The sequence below is a fragment of the Octopus sinensis genome, linkage group LG17, assembly GCF_006345805.1.
Source record: "Octopus sinensis linkage group LG17, ASM634580v1, whole genome shotgun sequence".
Classification (NCBI taxonomy): domain Eukaryota; kingdom Metazoa; phylum Mollusca; class Cephalopoda; order Octopoda; family Octopodidae; genus Octopus; species Octopus sinensis.
In genome coordinates this window covers 24969514-24987260 of record NC_043013.1, presented here as the reverse complement: position 1 = coordinate 24987260, position 17747 = coordinate 24969514, and the positions used below count along the sequence as shown (strand labels likewise).

General features: G+C 38.3%; 1 protein-coding gene across 2 annotated transcripts in view; it reads left to right on the top strand.

The window, feature by feature from the left end:
- Positions 1–17747, top strand: part of LOC115220808 (protein ecdysoneless homolog) — a 77354-nt gene that overhangs the window by 56365 nt on the left and 3242 nt on the right. Inside the window, exons 4-13 of one of the 2 annotated variants that reach the window (XM_029790972.2) lie at positions 1182–1360; positions 4020–4161; positions 4995–5045; positions 7318–7446; positions 9340–9477; positions 11416–11501; positions 13191–13294; positions 14708–14876; positions 16261–16328; positions 16683–16864. In XM_029790972.2, coding sequence (XP_029646832.1) covers positions 1182–1360; positions 4020–4161; positions 4995–5045; positions 7318–7446; positions 9340–9477; positions 11416–11501; positions 13191–13294; positions 14708–14876; positions 16261–16328; positions 16683–16864 — 1248 coding nt within the window. Of the gene's footprint in view, positions 1–1181; positions 1361–4019; positions 4162–4994; positions 5046–7317; positions 7447–9339; positions 9478–11415; positions 11502–13190; positions 13295–14707; positions 14877–16260; positions 16329–16682; positions 16869–17747 lie in introns of both variants that reach the window. The other variant, XM_036510458.1, reaches the window with a different exon arrangement.

The window sequence follows — 17747 nt, the reverse complement described above, 5'->3', positions numbered from 1 at the left end:
GATGTTCTCCTTCAGTTGCACAAGGGTCTCCAGTTTTTTGACGTAAACCCCCTCTTTCAGGTATCCCCACAACAAAAAATCTGGGCTAGTCTGGGGAACTTGAAAGGCAGTCAAGGTAGATGTCACACATGATTCAGCAAGATGGGGCAACTGCTTATGCTGCAAGAGAAATAGTGTGGTTGTTATGCCAATGCTTTGGAGAGAGAAGAATCTCCCATTACGGCAATGTCAACTGGCCTTCATGTTCCCCAGACTTGACTAACCAGGTTTCTATGGCTGGATGCCCTGTCTAATGCCAACCACTTTACAGAGTGTGTTGGATGCATTTTATGTAGCATCAGCACTGGTACTTTTCATGCGGCGCCAGTGCGGGTACTTTTCATGTGGCACCGGCACAGGTACTTTTCATGCGGCACCAGTGCGGGTACTTTTCATGTGGCACTGGCATAGGTACTTTTCATGTGGCACCGACACAGGTACTTTTCATGTGGCACCGACACAGGTACTTTTCATGCGACACCGGCACAGGTACTTTTCATGTGGCACCGGCACAGGTACTTTTCATGTGATGCCAGTACAGGTGAATTTCAAATGGGTCAGTGTGAATGGTTTTCATGTGGGGCTGGCACAGGTGCTTTTCCCATGGTACCAGTGCCTTTTCTGTGCTTTTCATGTGATATTTTCAAAATTAATTGGAATAGAGGTAAGGTATTTCAACAGGAATATGATAACAAAATTATTAGAATTGTTAGGAGTGGCTGTGTGGTAAGAAGCTTGCCTCCCAATCACATGGTTCCACGTTCAGTCCCACCGCATGGCACTGTCAGCAAGTGTCTTCTTCTACAGCCCTCAGGCCAACCAAAGCCTTGTGAGTGGATTTGGTAAATGGAAACTGAAAGAAGCCTGTCGTGTGTGTGTGTATTTGCATGTCAGTGTTTGTCCCCTCCACTATATCTTGACAACCAATGTTGGTGTGTTTACATCCTCCTAATCTTGTGGTTTGATGAAAGAGATCAATAGAATAAGTACTAGACTTACGAATGATAAGGCCTCAGGTTGATTTGTTCAACTGAAGGCACTGCTCCGGCATGGCCGCAGTCAAATGACTGAAACAAGTAAAAGAATAAAAGAAATAAACTACTTTCCATCTTTCTCACAATAATTTTTGTTTTCTTCTTCAGATACTTATCAAAGATGGTGAATTACACATAATTCCAATGCCAACATCATCCAAAGATTTAGATTGGTTACCGTTGTTCACACCTACACTCCAAGAAGCAATTCAAGCCATACATCAACATTCTAGTGAAACTCTGGCATCAGCAGAAATACGGAAAGTCATAAAACAACGACTAGAATGGTAAGCTATTTTCAGTAATTTACTGGCCCTTATTAGTAAGAGATTCTCCTTTCATAAAACAGCTTCTGTTTTTTCTTCTATCCTTCTTGGACTCCAGATTCTTATGTCTTTTAAGTAAAAGAATATATTTCCTACTTTTAGTAATTCCAGCTCAGATTTAATTATGATAATGAAATTATTGTGTAAAGTGCTCAGTGGCACTACAACTTACCAGAGGTGTATGTACAATAACATAGAATTATGTACAAAAGTCAGGTAAGTGAACAGTGTATGGGTCATGATATACGTGTGTGCATGTGTATGGAGGGTGGGAATATCAGGTGTAGTGTTGGCGAATTTCAGGAAGCATGGAGGTTTTAAAGGATACAATATCTTGGCAGCTAACAACTGATGCAGGTAGTTTGTTCCATGCTTCAGCAACTCTGAGTGTGAAAAAATGTTTTCGAAAGTCATGGGAGCTGTGCTGTTTACTGACTTTGTAGTCATGCCCACATGTGTCTAACGCACATGGAATTCCATCTTCCTCCTCTCATCCTCTTCTTTATTTATTGTCTTTATTTATGGCAGCTGTGTGGCAAGAAAACAATTGATCAGATTATTCTACTATAGTTCAGACATGGTTTCACCATCATCATTTAACCCCTATTTTCCATGCTGGCATGTGTTGGATGGTTTGACTGGAGCTGGCAAGGCTGGAGAGCTGCACCAGGTTCTATTGTCTGTTTTGGTATTGTTTCTATGGTTGGATACCCTTTCTTATGCCAACCACTTGACAGAGTGTACTGGGTGCTCTTTATGTGATGCCAGGACGGGTGAGGTCTGTTTTGGCATGGTTTCTATGACTGGATGCCTTTTCTAATGCCAACTGCTTTACAATGTACACTGGATGCTTTTTGCATGGCATCAACTATCCAACATACGATTCAGACTTGTCATCATCAATCTTCTCATTCACTTTCCCATGGGTCAGATGGATTTTATTGAGACAGATTCTTTACTGCTGGATGTCCTTCCTGTTGCCAACCATCACCTGTTTTCAAGCAAGGTAATATCTTCCCCAGGACCAGACATGTTTTTGTAGAGCATTGGGGTTATTGGAAGCGAATGATACTGCTTGTATGACAGTGATAATCATTTACAACTATCATGCAATGTTGATATAAGGAGATACACACACACACACACACACTCACACACACACACACACCACACACACACACACACACATGGGGTGGGAGGATTTCTTTCAGTTTCCATATATCAAGTCCAATCAAAAAGCTTTGGTTGGCTCAGGTGCCACGTAATGGGACTGAACCTGAAGCTTGGGAGGTAAACTTCTTAACCACACAGCACCTTTTCAGAAAACTTAGTAAAAAAAACCAAAATGCCCCAAACAAAACATTTTGTGATGAGTATCACAAATGAATTGCATCTCTCTACATTGTTTCTCCATAACTGGATAGATTTTGATCTTACACAGAATTCAGATTTACTCTTGAAGGAATCTGTTTATAGCATGTAGATGCTGAAACTCCAGGTTGAAAATTTGATGCAATAATGGTTGCTGGTGTGGCTGTGTGGTAAGAAGTTTGCTTCCCAACCATATGGTTATGGGTTCAGTCTTACTGTGGGACACCTTGAGCAAATGTCTCTTCTAATAGCCTGAGGCTGATTAAATCCTTGTGAGTGGATTTGATAAATAGAAACCAAAAGAAGACCAGTGTGTGTGTGTGTGTGTTTGTCCCCAATGATCTTCATAACCAGTGTTGGTGTAGTTATGTTCTTGGGACTTAGTGGTTCAGTAAAAGAGAACAACATAATAAATATGAAGCTTAAAAAAAATACTGGGTTTGATTTGTTTGACTAAGATTTTTCGAGGTGGTGCCCCAGCATGGCCTGATGTCTCATGATTAAAACAAGTAAATGATAAAAGCTTATTCCAAATTATGAAGCTTCTGCAATGTGTCAGTATTAAACTAAACCACTCCTACAACACCTTTCGAGTTTCCTTATTTCTGTCAATGAATGGCTTAGATTTTCTTGGTGTTGTTGAATATTACTAGAAGTTTTTGATGGTTGAGAGAGTTACAAGTAAAATATGGGCTGATAAAAAGGTCTTCTGAGAAACAGGTTGGCATTTGAATGAGGAAATTTGAATGTTTTTGCCATCAGGAAACAAAATGCAATGGAATCAAAAGTGTTTGATGTGATGTTAAGAGATACACTGGCTTAATGTACACAGAACATTATCAAACAAGAATAAAAAATTTAAATAAACTTTGGACATAAATAAGGAGATTTTAGTGTTGATCTGCAAAGTGGAGGTGGAGGATAGCCTTTTGTAGTGAAAAATTTTTGATAAAAACAAAATACAAATGAAAAAAACCCTGCTCACATTATCTTTGGTCACCACTCATTCCCCCTACCTCTCTCTCATACAGAAAATACAACTTTTATTTTAGAAATATTGAAATTGATAAGTTATTTTTTGAGATTTCTGGACTTTTGATATTTATAAAGAAAAGTGAGAAAAATAATGATAATATCTTAAATTCTATCCTTTAAATTATTTCATGAATTAAATATAGAAAATCATTAATAATTAAGCATTCTCCATCAATCAATTAGTTAAATAACAATTTGTCTTATATCTTTACAGTTACCCAGAAAAAATCACGCAAGACTTTCATTCTGCTTATTGTTACATTCCTGCTGGATTGGCCGTAGCCTTGACACAACGTCCGTCTCTTATAGCTGCTGGTGTTAATGCATTTTATTACAGAGATCCTGATGATTTAAAGGTCAGTTTAAAATCATCATCATCGTTTAACGTCTGCTGACATGGGTTGGACAGTTTGAATGGGGACTGGTAAGCCAGGTGGCCACCCCAGGTTCCAATTGATATCTTAGATTGAGACAAGAATTTGTTAGATGGGACGAATGTAAATCAAACCAATTTCCAGCTTTTTCCTCTACTACTGCTATTACTACCACTGCTGTTGCTGCTGCTACTTTTTTTCTTTGGTCACAGTGGACTAAGATATTGGATACAGTACAAAGACAATACAAAAACATTGCATGCGCATATTGGGTGTGGAGTTTAATTACCCAAATGGAAAAGGTGAAAATCAACAAAATCAATTGGCAAAGATAAAAATGTTTCAACAAGAAAATATAGGACAAGAAATTACTTTGGGTAATTTAGGGTGTCATACATGTATCCTTGTATTAATTTGACACATGAAAAGCAAAAGTGCCCTGTCTCAGTTTCATGCTGTTGTCTATCATCATTATAAATCTGTTTTCAAGGTTGGCATGGGTTGGAGGGCTTGACAGGAACTGGTAAGACCAGGAGCCACACCAGACTCCATAGTCTAATATGGATTGGATTCCACAGTTGGATGCCCTTCCTAGCGCCAACTACTTCACAGTGTACTGGGCATCTGGTTTTTGTGGCATCTGGTTTTAGGATGTTGTTGAGTCATGTAATTAAGTAGGCTCATTTAACATTGCCAGTCTCACCGTTCTCAATAACAACATATTTCATGTTTTAACTTGGGAAATATTTAAACGAGATTATTTACTTAATTAATCTGTTAAGCTATTCTACTGAATCTTTTTTTTCCTTTTTCAGGCTTGTCGCTCCTTCCGTTATTTTCGTCCAGGAACAAGAGTCATGACATTAGTAAGTTCTATTTCTCGCTTCCTTTTCCACATAACGGCTATGGCCATTAGCACACCGGGCCAAATGCTTAGCAGCATTTCGTCTGTCTTTATGTTCTGAGTTCAAATTCCACTGAGTGCCTTTCATCATTTTTGTGGTCGAAAGATTAAGAACCAGTTGAGTACTGGGATCAATGTAATCCCTTGAAATTGCTGGCCCGGACCAAAATTTGAAATCATTATCATCATCATTTTAACATCAGTTTTTTTTTTACCATGAGCTGAAAGGGACTTTAATAGTAAAATCTTAATTTGCATCTTGATCTTGTGTTAAAGATAAGTACCAAACCATCTGGGAATGTTACCTGTAAGGAATTGATGCTTTCTTATCCCAGGAGGTATGTATCTCACATTCATGAAAAAGCAATAGTTCCCATGGGTTCTCACTTTGAAATGGAGAATTTATTTAGTATTCTTGTGTTCGTGTAGGATGAGAAGAGTTTAAGGAAGCATTGTATCTTAGCATCAAAGGGTTTATCACCATCATCATCATTTTAGAAAAAAAAGTTCCAGGTGTGGAAAGAAAATCTGGAAGTAGAGGACCTTGAAGTTAACTTAAAAAAGACTAGAATCTTTGTAAGCAATAAAACAGACCATACACTCAACCCTCCAGGAAAATGGCTCTGTTCAGTTGTGTATGAACAGCAATGCTACATAGTAGTGAACTCTGGGCCATGAATGCAGAAGAGATGTGATGCTTAGAAAGGAATGAGATTAGCATGTGCAACATCGGTGTGCATGTATGACAAAGTACAAATGTGTTGAGAGAAAAATTGGAGATTAGAGGCATCAGATGTAATGTGTAAGAGAGAAGACCATTGATGTACTTATGTGAATGTATATGGATGAGGATACTTGTAAAGAAATGTTTATTGCTTAAAGTCTACTCATGGAAAAGGAAGAACCATGAAAATGTGGGACAAAATATTGAAGGCTGACCTGAGGTTGTTGAGCCTCACAGAAACAAAGACAAAGAACTAAGGTGAATGGTGATTCACTGTGCTTGAGAAGACTCATATATTTTAGCAAAAATGAGGTCTGAAAAGCATATTATTAATGTCTATATCCCAGCTTCCAATCTGTACCTGTCAAGCCTTCCCAGCAACTCATTGCTACATGTTGACATGGGTTGAACGGTGGTGCTGGCGATTTTTCATACTCACATGGGTTGAATGTGTTGGCTGTACATTTCCAGTCGTTTTTAACTTAGTCATCTCACTTGAGAATTCTAGCATTCTGAGATCTCACTGTTCCACTTCTCACTTCTTGACTCTTCGTCTTTTATTGCTGTGTCCTCCTACTGTCACCATGTAGCAACATTTGTAATTCTCATTTCTTTAGCAGCACAATAGTCTCCCTTACATTCATTATCTGATGATTTATTGTTGTTTGCCTGTATATATGTGTGTGTGTGTGTGTAGCATTTCATAATTGTCATCGTTTTGTCATTATTCATGGTGGCAATGATTGGCTAGGTTGTAATAGCCCACCTTGGTATTGTTCAAACTCACAACCCTCTTACACAAATTGAAGAACCATGATTCACTTGTGCATCTTACCTCTGTCAATGGTTCAGTGGCTGGATGGCTTTCCTAACACCAACCATGTTACACACCCACACACACACATGCTCCTAGATGAGTACTGTTGGTGTTACAACTTTCTAAATATCAAATTAAAAAACTTTATTTTTCATAAATATTTTAGTATTGCAACCCAGCTGAAACTGCTTCTGGCTCTGTAATACAAATTTCTTGTTTTTAAAAGTTCTCAATTACAATCTTCCACCAAACCTTAGTCACAATTTATGTCCCTAACACTAGCTTGATGATAACTAAGTTATTTTACTAAATTTTTTGTTATATTTAAAATTAATTGAAAGAAACACATAATCTCAACAGAAATATGGTAACAAAAGGGTTAAAATATATAATAGAGAAACAATTCTTAACCCTTTTGATACCCACCTGGCTAAAACCACCTCTGGTTCTGTAGTACAAATGTCTTGTTTTCAAAAGTTCTGAATTAAAATCTTCCACCAAACCTTAGTCACAATTTATGTTCCTAACACTAGCTTAATGATAACTAAGTTATTTTACTAAATTATTTGTTATATTTAAAATTAATTAAAAGAAATGCAGAGCATATGGTAACGAAAGGGGTTAATTGTTTAATAAAAAATTTAACAAGTTATCCAGAAGCTAATATAATTATTTCTTCTTTTTTTGTCACAGGTAAAGTTTACTCGCTGTTTGTATGCACAACTTGTCCAACAGAACTTCCAACCCCACAGGGAGAGTGGCTGGATTTTACCAAGTTCTTCAAACCCTAAACATAAAGCTCATGAATTGGGGATGAAATTAGTGAGTAAAAAATGCAAATGATTTATTTAAATTGATTTGATTGTAAAACTCTTTTTGAAGTCATCTAATTCATGTTTTATCTTCTATTTGTTTGTCATAAGACTGTGGCCATGCTGGGGCACCACTTTGAAGAACTTTTAGTCAAATGAATTGACACTAGTACTGATATTTTTTAAGCCTATTAGTAATTCTATTGGTCTTTTTTGCTGAACTGTTAAGTTACGGAGGTGTAAACACACCAGCACCGGTTATTAGATTAACCACATGATTTTAGGTTCATTCCCACTGTGTGGTATCCTAGGCAAGTGTCTTCCACTATAGCTTTAGGTCGACCAAAACCTTGTGAGTGGTTTTGATGGATGGAAACTGAAAGAAGCCCATGTGTTTGTGTCTGTTTGTCCCCCACCACCACTTGACAACTGGTGCTTGTGTGTGTGTGTGTAACCTAGCGGTTTGGCAGAAAAGACCAATAGAATAAGTATCAGGCTTATAGATAAATAAATATTGCTGGTGATTCATTCCACTAAAAGCTTTTTAAGGCAGTGTCCCAGCATGGCCACAGGCTAATGACTAAAACAAGTAAATAATAAAAGATATATATATATATATATACACACATAGGGTATATACACAATATATATATATATTATCACCATTTCATATTTTTAATTTCACATGTGCATTATTTGTTTTTGATTTTGTTGACTACACAGTATTGTAGAGTCAGTTGGGCACTGTCTGTTAGAAACACAGCACCATGACACAATTCACTCTGCCAGAAATTTGGAAACAACATGCTGTACTGCTAGGCATTCATGCTGGAAGCTCCAATATGAACATTTCAGAGGATTTGGGTGTCAGTCTGAGGACATGTACTGAGATTGATAAAAATCAAACATCCAGTCAACATCATGGTGTTTGGAGAGATCACAAGTGATGTGACGTTATGCCTCCATTCATCTTCCCACATGTTGTCAGACTCAACATGAAAGCCTACATCAAGTCCCTAGAGGAAGTAGTGTTGCCTTGGGTCAAAAGGGTGGCTGCTAGAAGACCCTGTGTCTGGCAACAGGACTCTGCACCATGCCACACAAGCAGGAAAACCCAGTTATGGCTGTCAGACCGTTTCTATGACCACATCATCCTTAACATGTGGTCATCTAACTCCCCACACTGCAACCCTCTTAATTGTTATGTGTGCGAGAGACCACCAAAATCCTTGTAACATCAAAGATGAACTGAAGGGAAGGATTATGGCAGCATTCACTACCTTAAACAAGAAGACCCTCCAGAACTGTTGCAGGAGATTCCGAAGTCATGGGGAGGCTGTGGTTGAAGCCATTGGCGATTTTATTGAATATATTTACTGTTTCAAGATATTTTTATGTAATTTTGGTAATATATCCGTTAAAATGAGATGTCAGTGTTATTTATATTTTTGCGTAATTTAGATGACCATATATTCACCACATCCTGTATGTATGTATATATATATAATGTATGTGGTAAGTAGCTTGCTTACCAACCACATAGTTTCAGGTTCAGTCTCACTGCATGGTGCCTTGGGCAAGGGTCCTCTATTATAGCCTCAGGCCAACCAAAGCCTTGTGAGTGGATTTGGTAGACGGAAACTGAAAGAAGCCCAACATGTATATATATGTGTGTGTGTGTATGTGTGTCTGTGTTTGTCCCCCCCACCATCGCTTGACAACTGATGCAAAATATAAGCTAGTCCTAGAGCGCACAATGTTCCTGAAGGTCAGCAAGGGTCTTCCTTGGTCACGAGTGGATGGCCATCATATATGTATCTATTGTGTGTTGCTTAAAAATATTGCTTCTAGATTTTAATATTAGCTTTTATTTTTGTAATTAATTGTATGTTTTATCTTTTAGGCTCATGGTTTTGAGATCCTTTGTTCCAAGTGTACAAATCCTAACTTACAGAATGGGGAAAGTAATGACAACAGGAACATACCTGATGTTAGATTACAGCGATTTATATCAACCCTCACTGATAAAGGATATTTTAAGGTGAGTCCACAAACAACCTGAAAAAGGATTTGTTTATAGAGATTAAATGTTTGCTCACTCCCTCCATCAAATCAACATTGTCTATACAGGTGTAAGATGTTCCACATGACAGATGTTGAGGTGATCACAGAACAACATGAGATAAAATACTCTGCTCAAAAGCACAATGCATTGCTCAGCCTGGGAACTGAACTCCTGAATCTTGAGTGCAATATCCCTAACCACTAGGCCATGCACCCTCATCATCATCATCATCATCGTTTAACATCTGTTTTCCATGCTAGCATGGGTTGGACGGTTTGACTGGGGTCTGGGAAGCCAGAAGGTTGCACCAGGCTCCAGTCTGATCTGGCAGTGTTTCTACAGCTTGCTGCCCTTCCTAACACCAACCACTCCGTGAGTGTAGTTGGTGCTTTTTACATGCCACTGGCACAGGTGCCAGGCGAGGTTGGCAACAACCACGATCCGTTGGTGCTTTTTACATGCCGCCGGCACAGGTGCCAGCGAGGCTGGCAATGGCCACGATCGTTGGTGCTTTTTACGTGCTACTGGCACGGAAGCCAGTCAAGGCGGCGCTGGCATCAGCCACGTTTGGATGGTGCTTTTTATGTGCCACTGACACAGGTATCACAACTACAATTTATAGGGAATTATAGCACCAGTGTACAATACAAGTAGCACACTTTCTATCAGTACAAGTTGCATGCAGACCACTCAGTGACCATCACTTAATAAAATTAACACAAAATGAAAAATCACCTAAACATAGTTTGTTACTGCTGCCAACTGCAGTTTTCACATTCTCTAGAATTACATGTAAAATCACCCAGACACACATTTGCAACATCTAATAATAAACTGATAATACTATCTTGAGAAGATTATCCTTTCCTTTCAATCCAGAAAAAAAGAATTAAAAGGACTCAAAATATTACAAATACACGTGCCGGTGCCATGTAAAAAGCATCCAGTACACTCTGTAAAGTTGTTGGCATCAGGAAGGATGTTGAGCCATAGAAACCATGCCAAAATAGACAATGGATTCTAGTGCCGCTCTCCAGCTTGCCAGCTTCTGTCAAACTGTTCAGTCCATGCTAACATGGTAAACAGACATTAAATAATGATGATGGTGATACAAAAACCAGATCCTGTATCAGTAACTTCATTAACCACAAATACTCTGTGCTGGGGTACACTGCACCACTAATTGCAGAAGCACAATAAACTGTTGCTGTTTGACAGACAACACTTCATCCATGTGACCACCAACCAAACTTAACAAAACATAGAAACATTGTACAGTAGCCAAAACAAACAAAAGATAAAATACCTATAAAAACATCAAAACTAAATGTATTTTTGTATTTTAATGCTAAGGGAAGTGAGTCATGGTGATAAACATTGTCATTTCACTGCCACCAAAGTTATTTCTTCCTTTATGTATTAGTTTGAAAGCCAAGTCAATGGAGAAGAGTTACAACTAGACAAAATCTTCTAGTGGTTTAAAAGCACAAGTATCCAATATCCAAGTGGCTAAAAAAGTGTCAGCAAAAGGGTACATGGGTGTGGACCAGCCCCCTTAGGGTGTGAGAAGATAAGGGCTGAAGCACTCACCTGAGTGGGGTTTCTTCTCTGAAGACCTTCTGTTGTTCATCTTGAGAGTTTCTTACCACTACCAATTGTGTTGGAGTATACAGTAAGGTCCTCACTTGATGTTAACAGGTCATTATATAATAAGCACCTGGTGCAATAACTGACCATCATAGGTCTATACGTTCAAGGTTGACCTTTGCTTAAATAAAAGTTTTCTGGATTGTTTCTCTTCTCCACTTTTCAATAGAGGATTTTGTCGAGGGAAAATAAAAAACCCCATTAGTTGTTGCTATTTTTACTTTTTTATTTTCGTTTTGTAACATAATATTGTTTTTATGTTTCCAGGGAGAACTTGAAGGATCTGTACTATACAATGAACATTTGGCGAAAGCAAAACAGTATTTTAAAGACAATCTTGATCACACTCCTTGGTAATTATATTTTATATTTTCAAATTTCCAAGTATTTCTAAAACACAAAGTAAGTGAGTCAAGATAAATTTTGTTGTGTCTCTTACCTTTTATTTTTGATTGGTGAGTTAGGAGAAATACCTCAGATGCAAGGCAACAACTGAGTTTAGTGTGAAGAAACAGAGTTGACAACACTGGCAATACGTATTACTTTCTCAAGGCAGCAAGATGGCAGAATTCTTAGCAGTATTTTGTCTGTCTTCATGTTCTCAGTTCAAATTCTGCTAAGGCCAACTTTATCTTTCATCCTTTCAGGGTCAATAAAATAAGTACCAGTTACACACTGTTGGTCAATGTAATCAACTAGCCTCCCCTCCCTCGAAATTGCTGGCCTTGTGCATTATTTTATCAAGTGTGAAGGTATTGGAGTTGTAGAATTGGTAACACATGGGAGTGGAAACATGGCTGTCATGGTTAAGAAGCTCACTTTGCAATCACATACTCACACACAACTAGCTTCTTTCATTTTCCAGGGCGATAGAAAATACTTGGCCAAGGTGCCACACAGTGAAACTGAACTCACACTTTTATATATGCATGTATATATATATATATATATATATATATATATATATAGGGAGAATTCACAAAAAAACAAATGACGAAGACAGGTGGTGTAGACAACAAACAGATGTATTAACGTAACACTCAGGAAGTGAAAACATCTTTAACGTTTCAAGCCTACACTCTTCCACAGAAAGAAACAAGGAGAGAAAAATAAAGAATGTGTAGTGGCTAGCGATCTATCATGGCGAATGCCGGACAGAAGGGTCATACAGGAGAGCTAGGAAGAAGGGGAGATAATAAAGTAGTGATGGTCCCAAAACGAAGGTGCACGTGCATGTGTGGAAAAGGGCTGGTGACCTTGACATATTCGTGTGTGTATGTGTAGGTGTGAAGATGTGGGGCTGGGAAGTAGTCAGTGCTAGTGTGTGTGTGGTGGTGTGATGTGATGTGTTGTATGGTATGATGGTGTTGGGAGGTGGGGAAAGCCATGGTGGGTTGGGGTATGTGGGAGTGGGTATAAGGGATGGGGTGGTGTAGGATAGGAAGGATAGGGATAGTGAGGTTGGAATGTGTAGGGGTGGGTGGGGTTACGATGTAGGGGAGGAGAAGGTGGGTAGGAATGAAGAGAAGAAGTAGGAGTCGGAGTAAGAGAGGAGAGGTGGGTGGGAGGAAGTAGGGGGGAGGGGGAGGAGATTAGATGAAGATATATATATATATATTCAGAGATGCACTTGTGAGCCAACTTATTTGATCTGAGACTGTGTTGAAATTAAATCAGTAACAGTTCCTGTGTTTCTGAATGGCTAATATCTGACTTCCATGCTGGTGCTCCATAAAAAGTCCCCAGGACATTCTGTAAAGTGGTTGGTGTTAAGAAGGGGCATCCAGCCATAGAAACCATGGCAACACAGACAATTGGGGCATGGTGCAGTCCTCCGGCTCACCAGTTCCTGTCAAACTGTCCAACCCATGCCAGCATAGTGATGATATATATATTTCATTCTTCTAAATTCTGAGTTCAAATTCCACCTGGGTTAGCTTTTGCTTTCAGTCCTCTGTCAATAAAATGAATCTCAATCATGTGTTTAGTGGTGATTTAAATGTTAATGGAATTTTTAATTGTTTTTCTGCTTTGTCTTACAGTAACACAGAGCAACTGGGATGTACGGTGCTAGATTTGATTCATCAGATTCCTTACAGCATTGAGGAACTCAGACTCCAAGAAAGGCTACTGCCACCAGAAGATGGTAAAAAATTATTTTATATTTGCTATTTGAAAAATTATGCTGAAACATTGATATTTTATTCATACCTCTTGGAACAATTGACAGAGGCACAGGCATAGCTGTGTGGTAAGAAACTTACTTCCCAACCACATGGTTCCAAGTTCAGTCCCACTGCGTGGCACCTCGGGCAAGTGTCTTCCCCTATAGTCTTGGATCAATCAAAGCCTTATGAGTGGATTTGGTAGATGGAAAATGAAAGAAGCACATTGTACGCACGCACACACACACACACACACACACATATCTCCCACCCATGTCAGCATGGAAGGCAGACGTTAAGCAATGATGATGATGTGTGTGTGTGTGTGTGTATGCCTTTGTGTCTGTGTTTATCTCCCCACCACCACTGCTTGACAATTGATGTTGGTGTGTTTATGTCCCCGTAACTTAGAAGTTTGGCAAAGGAGACTAATGGAAATATGTACATAACTACTGATGTCAATTCACTCAACAGGATATTCTTCAAAGTCATTCCCCCGCATGAGTTCTTATCTTAATGTGGACCACAGGATGGTTTTCTCAACAATAAAGGATGGCATCTGTTTAATTGCTGGTTGGATGATAATGTTTAACTTTATACTATGCTTATATATAAGATAAACATCAGCATATTTGTCATATGGGATCATGGTTAGTCACAGGTGTTTAATTGGTTGCCTCTGTAACTTGGAGTTTGCTCAACCAAAACTGATTGATAACAATAATAAAACACCAACATATTAACAAAACAATATTAAGAACAACTCTTCTTCTAAATTTATCAGTTTTCAGCTATGACATTCCCTCAAATGAATGGAGAAGATGTAGAGTAGTGAGACCTATTTGTCTTGCAGGGTACGAATTAACCTCACTAGTGCTGGTGCCACAATGAATGCACCCAGAACCCTCTGTAAGGTGGTTGGTGAATAAGCAGGGACAACATGGAGACCATTTAGTCTTGTTCTGTCCTGGATATGACAACTTCTCAGGTGCTGGTGCCATGATAAGGTATATTCAGTACATTCTATAAAGTGGTTGGTCATAAAAAAAACCCAAAACAAACCCCATCCTGTTTATAATTTTACAATAAAGAACAATGTAAACATTGCGCTTAACAGAAGAATTATCCCATTGAATATTGGTAGTGGTCTCTGTGTAAGTTTCTAATTGTACTAAAATTTCAATTTTCTTTAATTGTTCTAGAAGAATTTGGTGTGTTTTATCATATGGCTGCCAAGCACTTACAATTCTACATCATGTATTCCACTACAAAATATTTTAATAAATAATGAACACTTTAGTATATATTTATTAGTATATATTTGTTTACTATCTATTTATTTATTATGTATTTGTTAGTATATACTTATTTGGTATATATTCATTCCCCTGTAGATGACTCTTGGCTGTATGTTAGTCCACAAGAAGTTGATGCTATGATTTTGAAAGCTGGTGGTAAAGATCCCTCAAGATGTGAAAAGTCTTTTGATCCAAATCAAGTATCAAACAGCATGAAATCCTTTGTGGACACTGTCTCAGACTATGAAGGAGCTGAATTTCCAAAGTAAGTAGTATTCATATATTACTGCAGATATTAACCTCTCTCTCTCTAAGCAAATACACACACATGCACACACACATTTGCTCTGGCTGTTTTTACTTAAGTCTTCCTTGTTTTCTCTCTACTGCCTATTTTAGTTGGGTCATGCCAACAAAATTTAACTCCTTGCCTTAAGTGCACAAGCATTGGGCCTCACAGGAGCAAAGTGGTTGAGTTCCTTTCGTGTGTTGGGCCTCACAGAAGCAATGACCAAGACCTTTGGCATTATATCTTGCTTGAAAAGACTTCCCCCCCCCCCATCAAGCGGAGCAGAATTGCAGTCATCACAGTTATTGGTGTTATGTAAATCGACACCCATGCTGGTAGTACATAAACGCACCCTGGTATCATACAAATGGTACCTGTTCTGGTGGCATGTAAAAGCACCCATTACATTCTCAGAGTGGTTGGCATTAGGAAGGACATCCAGCTTTAGAAAACCATGCTAAATCAGACTGGAGTCTGGTGCAGCCTTCCAGCATGCCAGCCCAGTCAAACTGTCCAACCCATGCCAGCATGGACAACAGACATTAGATGATGATGATGATGATCTAATCTGCCACGTTGTTATTTACTCCTGCTTGTGTTTCTACATCATCATCATCGTTTAATGTTCGTTTTCCATGCTGGCATGGGTTGGACAGTTCGACTGGGGTCTGGGAAGCCAGGAGGCTGCACAAGGCTCCAGTCTGAACTGGCAGTGTTTCTATAGCTGGATGTCCTTCCTAAATTTTAAGTTGTACGGCTATACAGAGGACTGTAATGAGATAATGGGTGACACTGCTCAGCAGAGACAGGCATAAATACAGACTTGTTACTAGTTCAGACATGCTTGGAACATATTTGAACCCGTAAGGAAGCCACTTACTGTATTTGTCATGGAGAAAATTTCTCACTGTAGACAAATAGGTGTAAGTACCCTGGGTCAGCTCACAGCATCACCAAACCAGACTGGGATGCATGCATTTTGGAGTTGTTATCTCCTCTTCAGCAGCAGATACTGGATAGGGAGATTCTGCGAACTGATATAAGGGACAGGTTCCTCTTATGATATTCCTGTCCTCATTCAGTGACAGGTTGTGCTATTCAACAGTTTGCTGTAAATAAAATGTTGGGTGACAGCAATAAGCAGTAATGTGCATAAATACAAACCTGTTACTAGTTCAAATGTGCCTGTGGCATATTTGAACCCGTAAAGAAAGCCTTTCATTAGCCTTAAAATGTCTGTCTTTTTGACTAAACAATACCAGAGAGAATCTCTTGAAAGGATTGGTGCCTTCTATAAGGTTTCTGTATGGAACTTGATACTTCGTATTTCTATTTCATATGATTTTGTCTTCCTTTGCAGAGAATGCTTGGAAGATGATATCAACTTTGATTCCACAGGATTTATTCATGCCATGAATAAAGTTTTTGGTAAGCTTCCAATTGTTTCTTTGTTGGTTTCTTTTGATTCTGAAGGTGACTGATTTTTATAAAGGAGATGGAGGGTAATTATTTCAATTATGGACTTCAAAAAAAAAAAATGTGAAAAAAAGCATTGTTAAGCCTTGCAGGTTTGATTGACTTTGGAATGTTACACTATAAACCACATCAACTTATGTGTTGGAAAATATGGTAATCAGTCAGATTATACTTTTTGATAATCATTGCTTGTATTCTCAGAAGCTGTTTAACTATCTTGAATGCTTTTGTGTCATTGCCAAGTAGATGTGTTTTCACAAACCATATTTCTTTATTGATAAGATATTTGTTTTTCTCATATATTAGAATTTGATGAAATCAGTTCTGACAGCAGCTCAGAAATGGATGAGTATGATTGGAATTCTTCAGATGAAGACACTTCTAGAACCAGCTCCAATTCCAGAAGTGAAATGAAATCATATCTTAAAGAAATGGATCTGGAATTATCAAAGACTACATTAGGGAAAAGTTTTGAATGTTCGAACAAAGTAAGTTGCTTGCAAAACATTCATAATCTTTATTTTATTTTTGAACTCGAGTAGATGGAAAGTGTGTGGAAGGTTTTTTTGATAGAGCACACTTGTACTTCAAAGTCCCAGCCTTGCAGTACTATTGTAAAGACTACATAAACTTTTTTAATGCCAACCCATCAGAGACCATCTTTAGTTCTATGATAGGAAGCACACTCTTTTGATGTGATTTAAATTAAAACTTTCCATCAACATTTCATATTAATTTATTCCAAACCCCAGATTAATAAGAGCAAAGTTATTTTGCTAAATTCACCATTTTTGAAATTATTTGATACAAAGGCAGTGTATTCTGTTGTGTCTGGGGAGAGTCATTCTCTTTTAGTGCCTTATAATTTAACACACTCACTGGTAAAATTTCCATTCATTTCTTTGTTTATTTTGCTAAAATTTTTGTTGTGTCTTGCAACCTTTTCAATAGTTTTGACTCTGTCCGTTATTTACACTACGTTCATTTTATTTGTCTGTGCACATGTGTGTAGGTCAGTGTGTATGTGCATACATACATAAGGTGGCGAGCTGGCAGAACCGTTAGCATGCCGGGCAAAATGCGTAGCCGTATTTCGTCTGCTGTTGCGTTCTGAGTTCAAATTCCGCTGAGGTCAACATTGCCTTTCATCCTTTCGGGGTCGATTAAATAAGTACCAGTTACGCACTGGGGTCGATGTAATCGACTTAATACCTATGTCTGTCTTTGTTTGTCCACTCTATGTTTAGCTCCTTGTGGGTAATAAATAAATGTGTATGTGCATACACATGTATGTATGTATGTATGCATGTGTGTGTGCATATGTATGTATTTTGTGTACATTTGTATGTATGTATTCTGTATATTCATGTG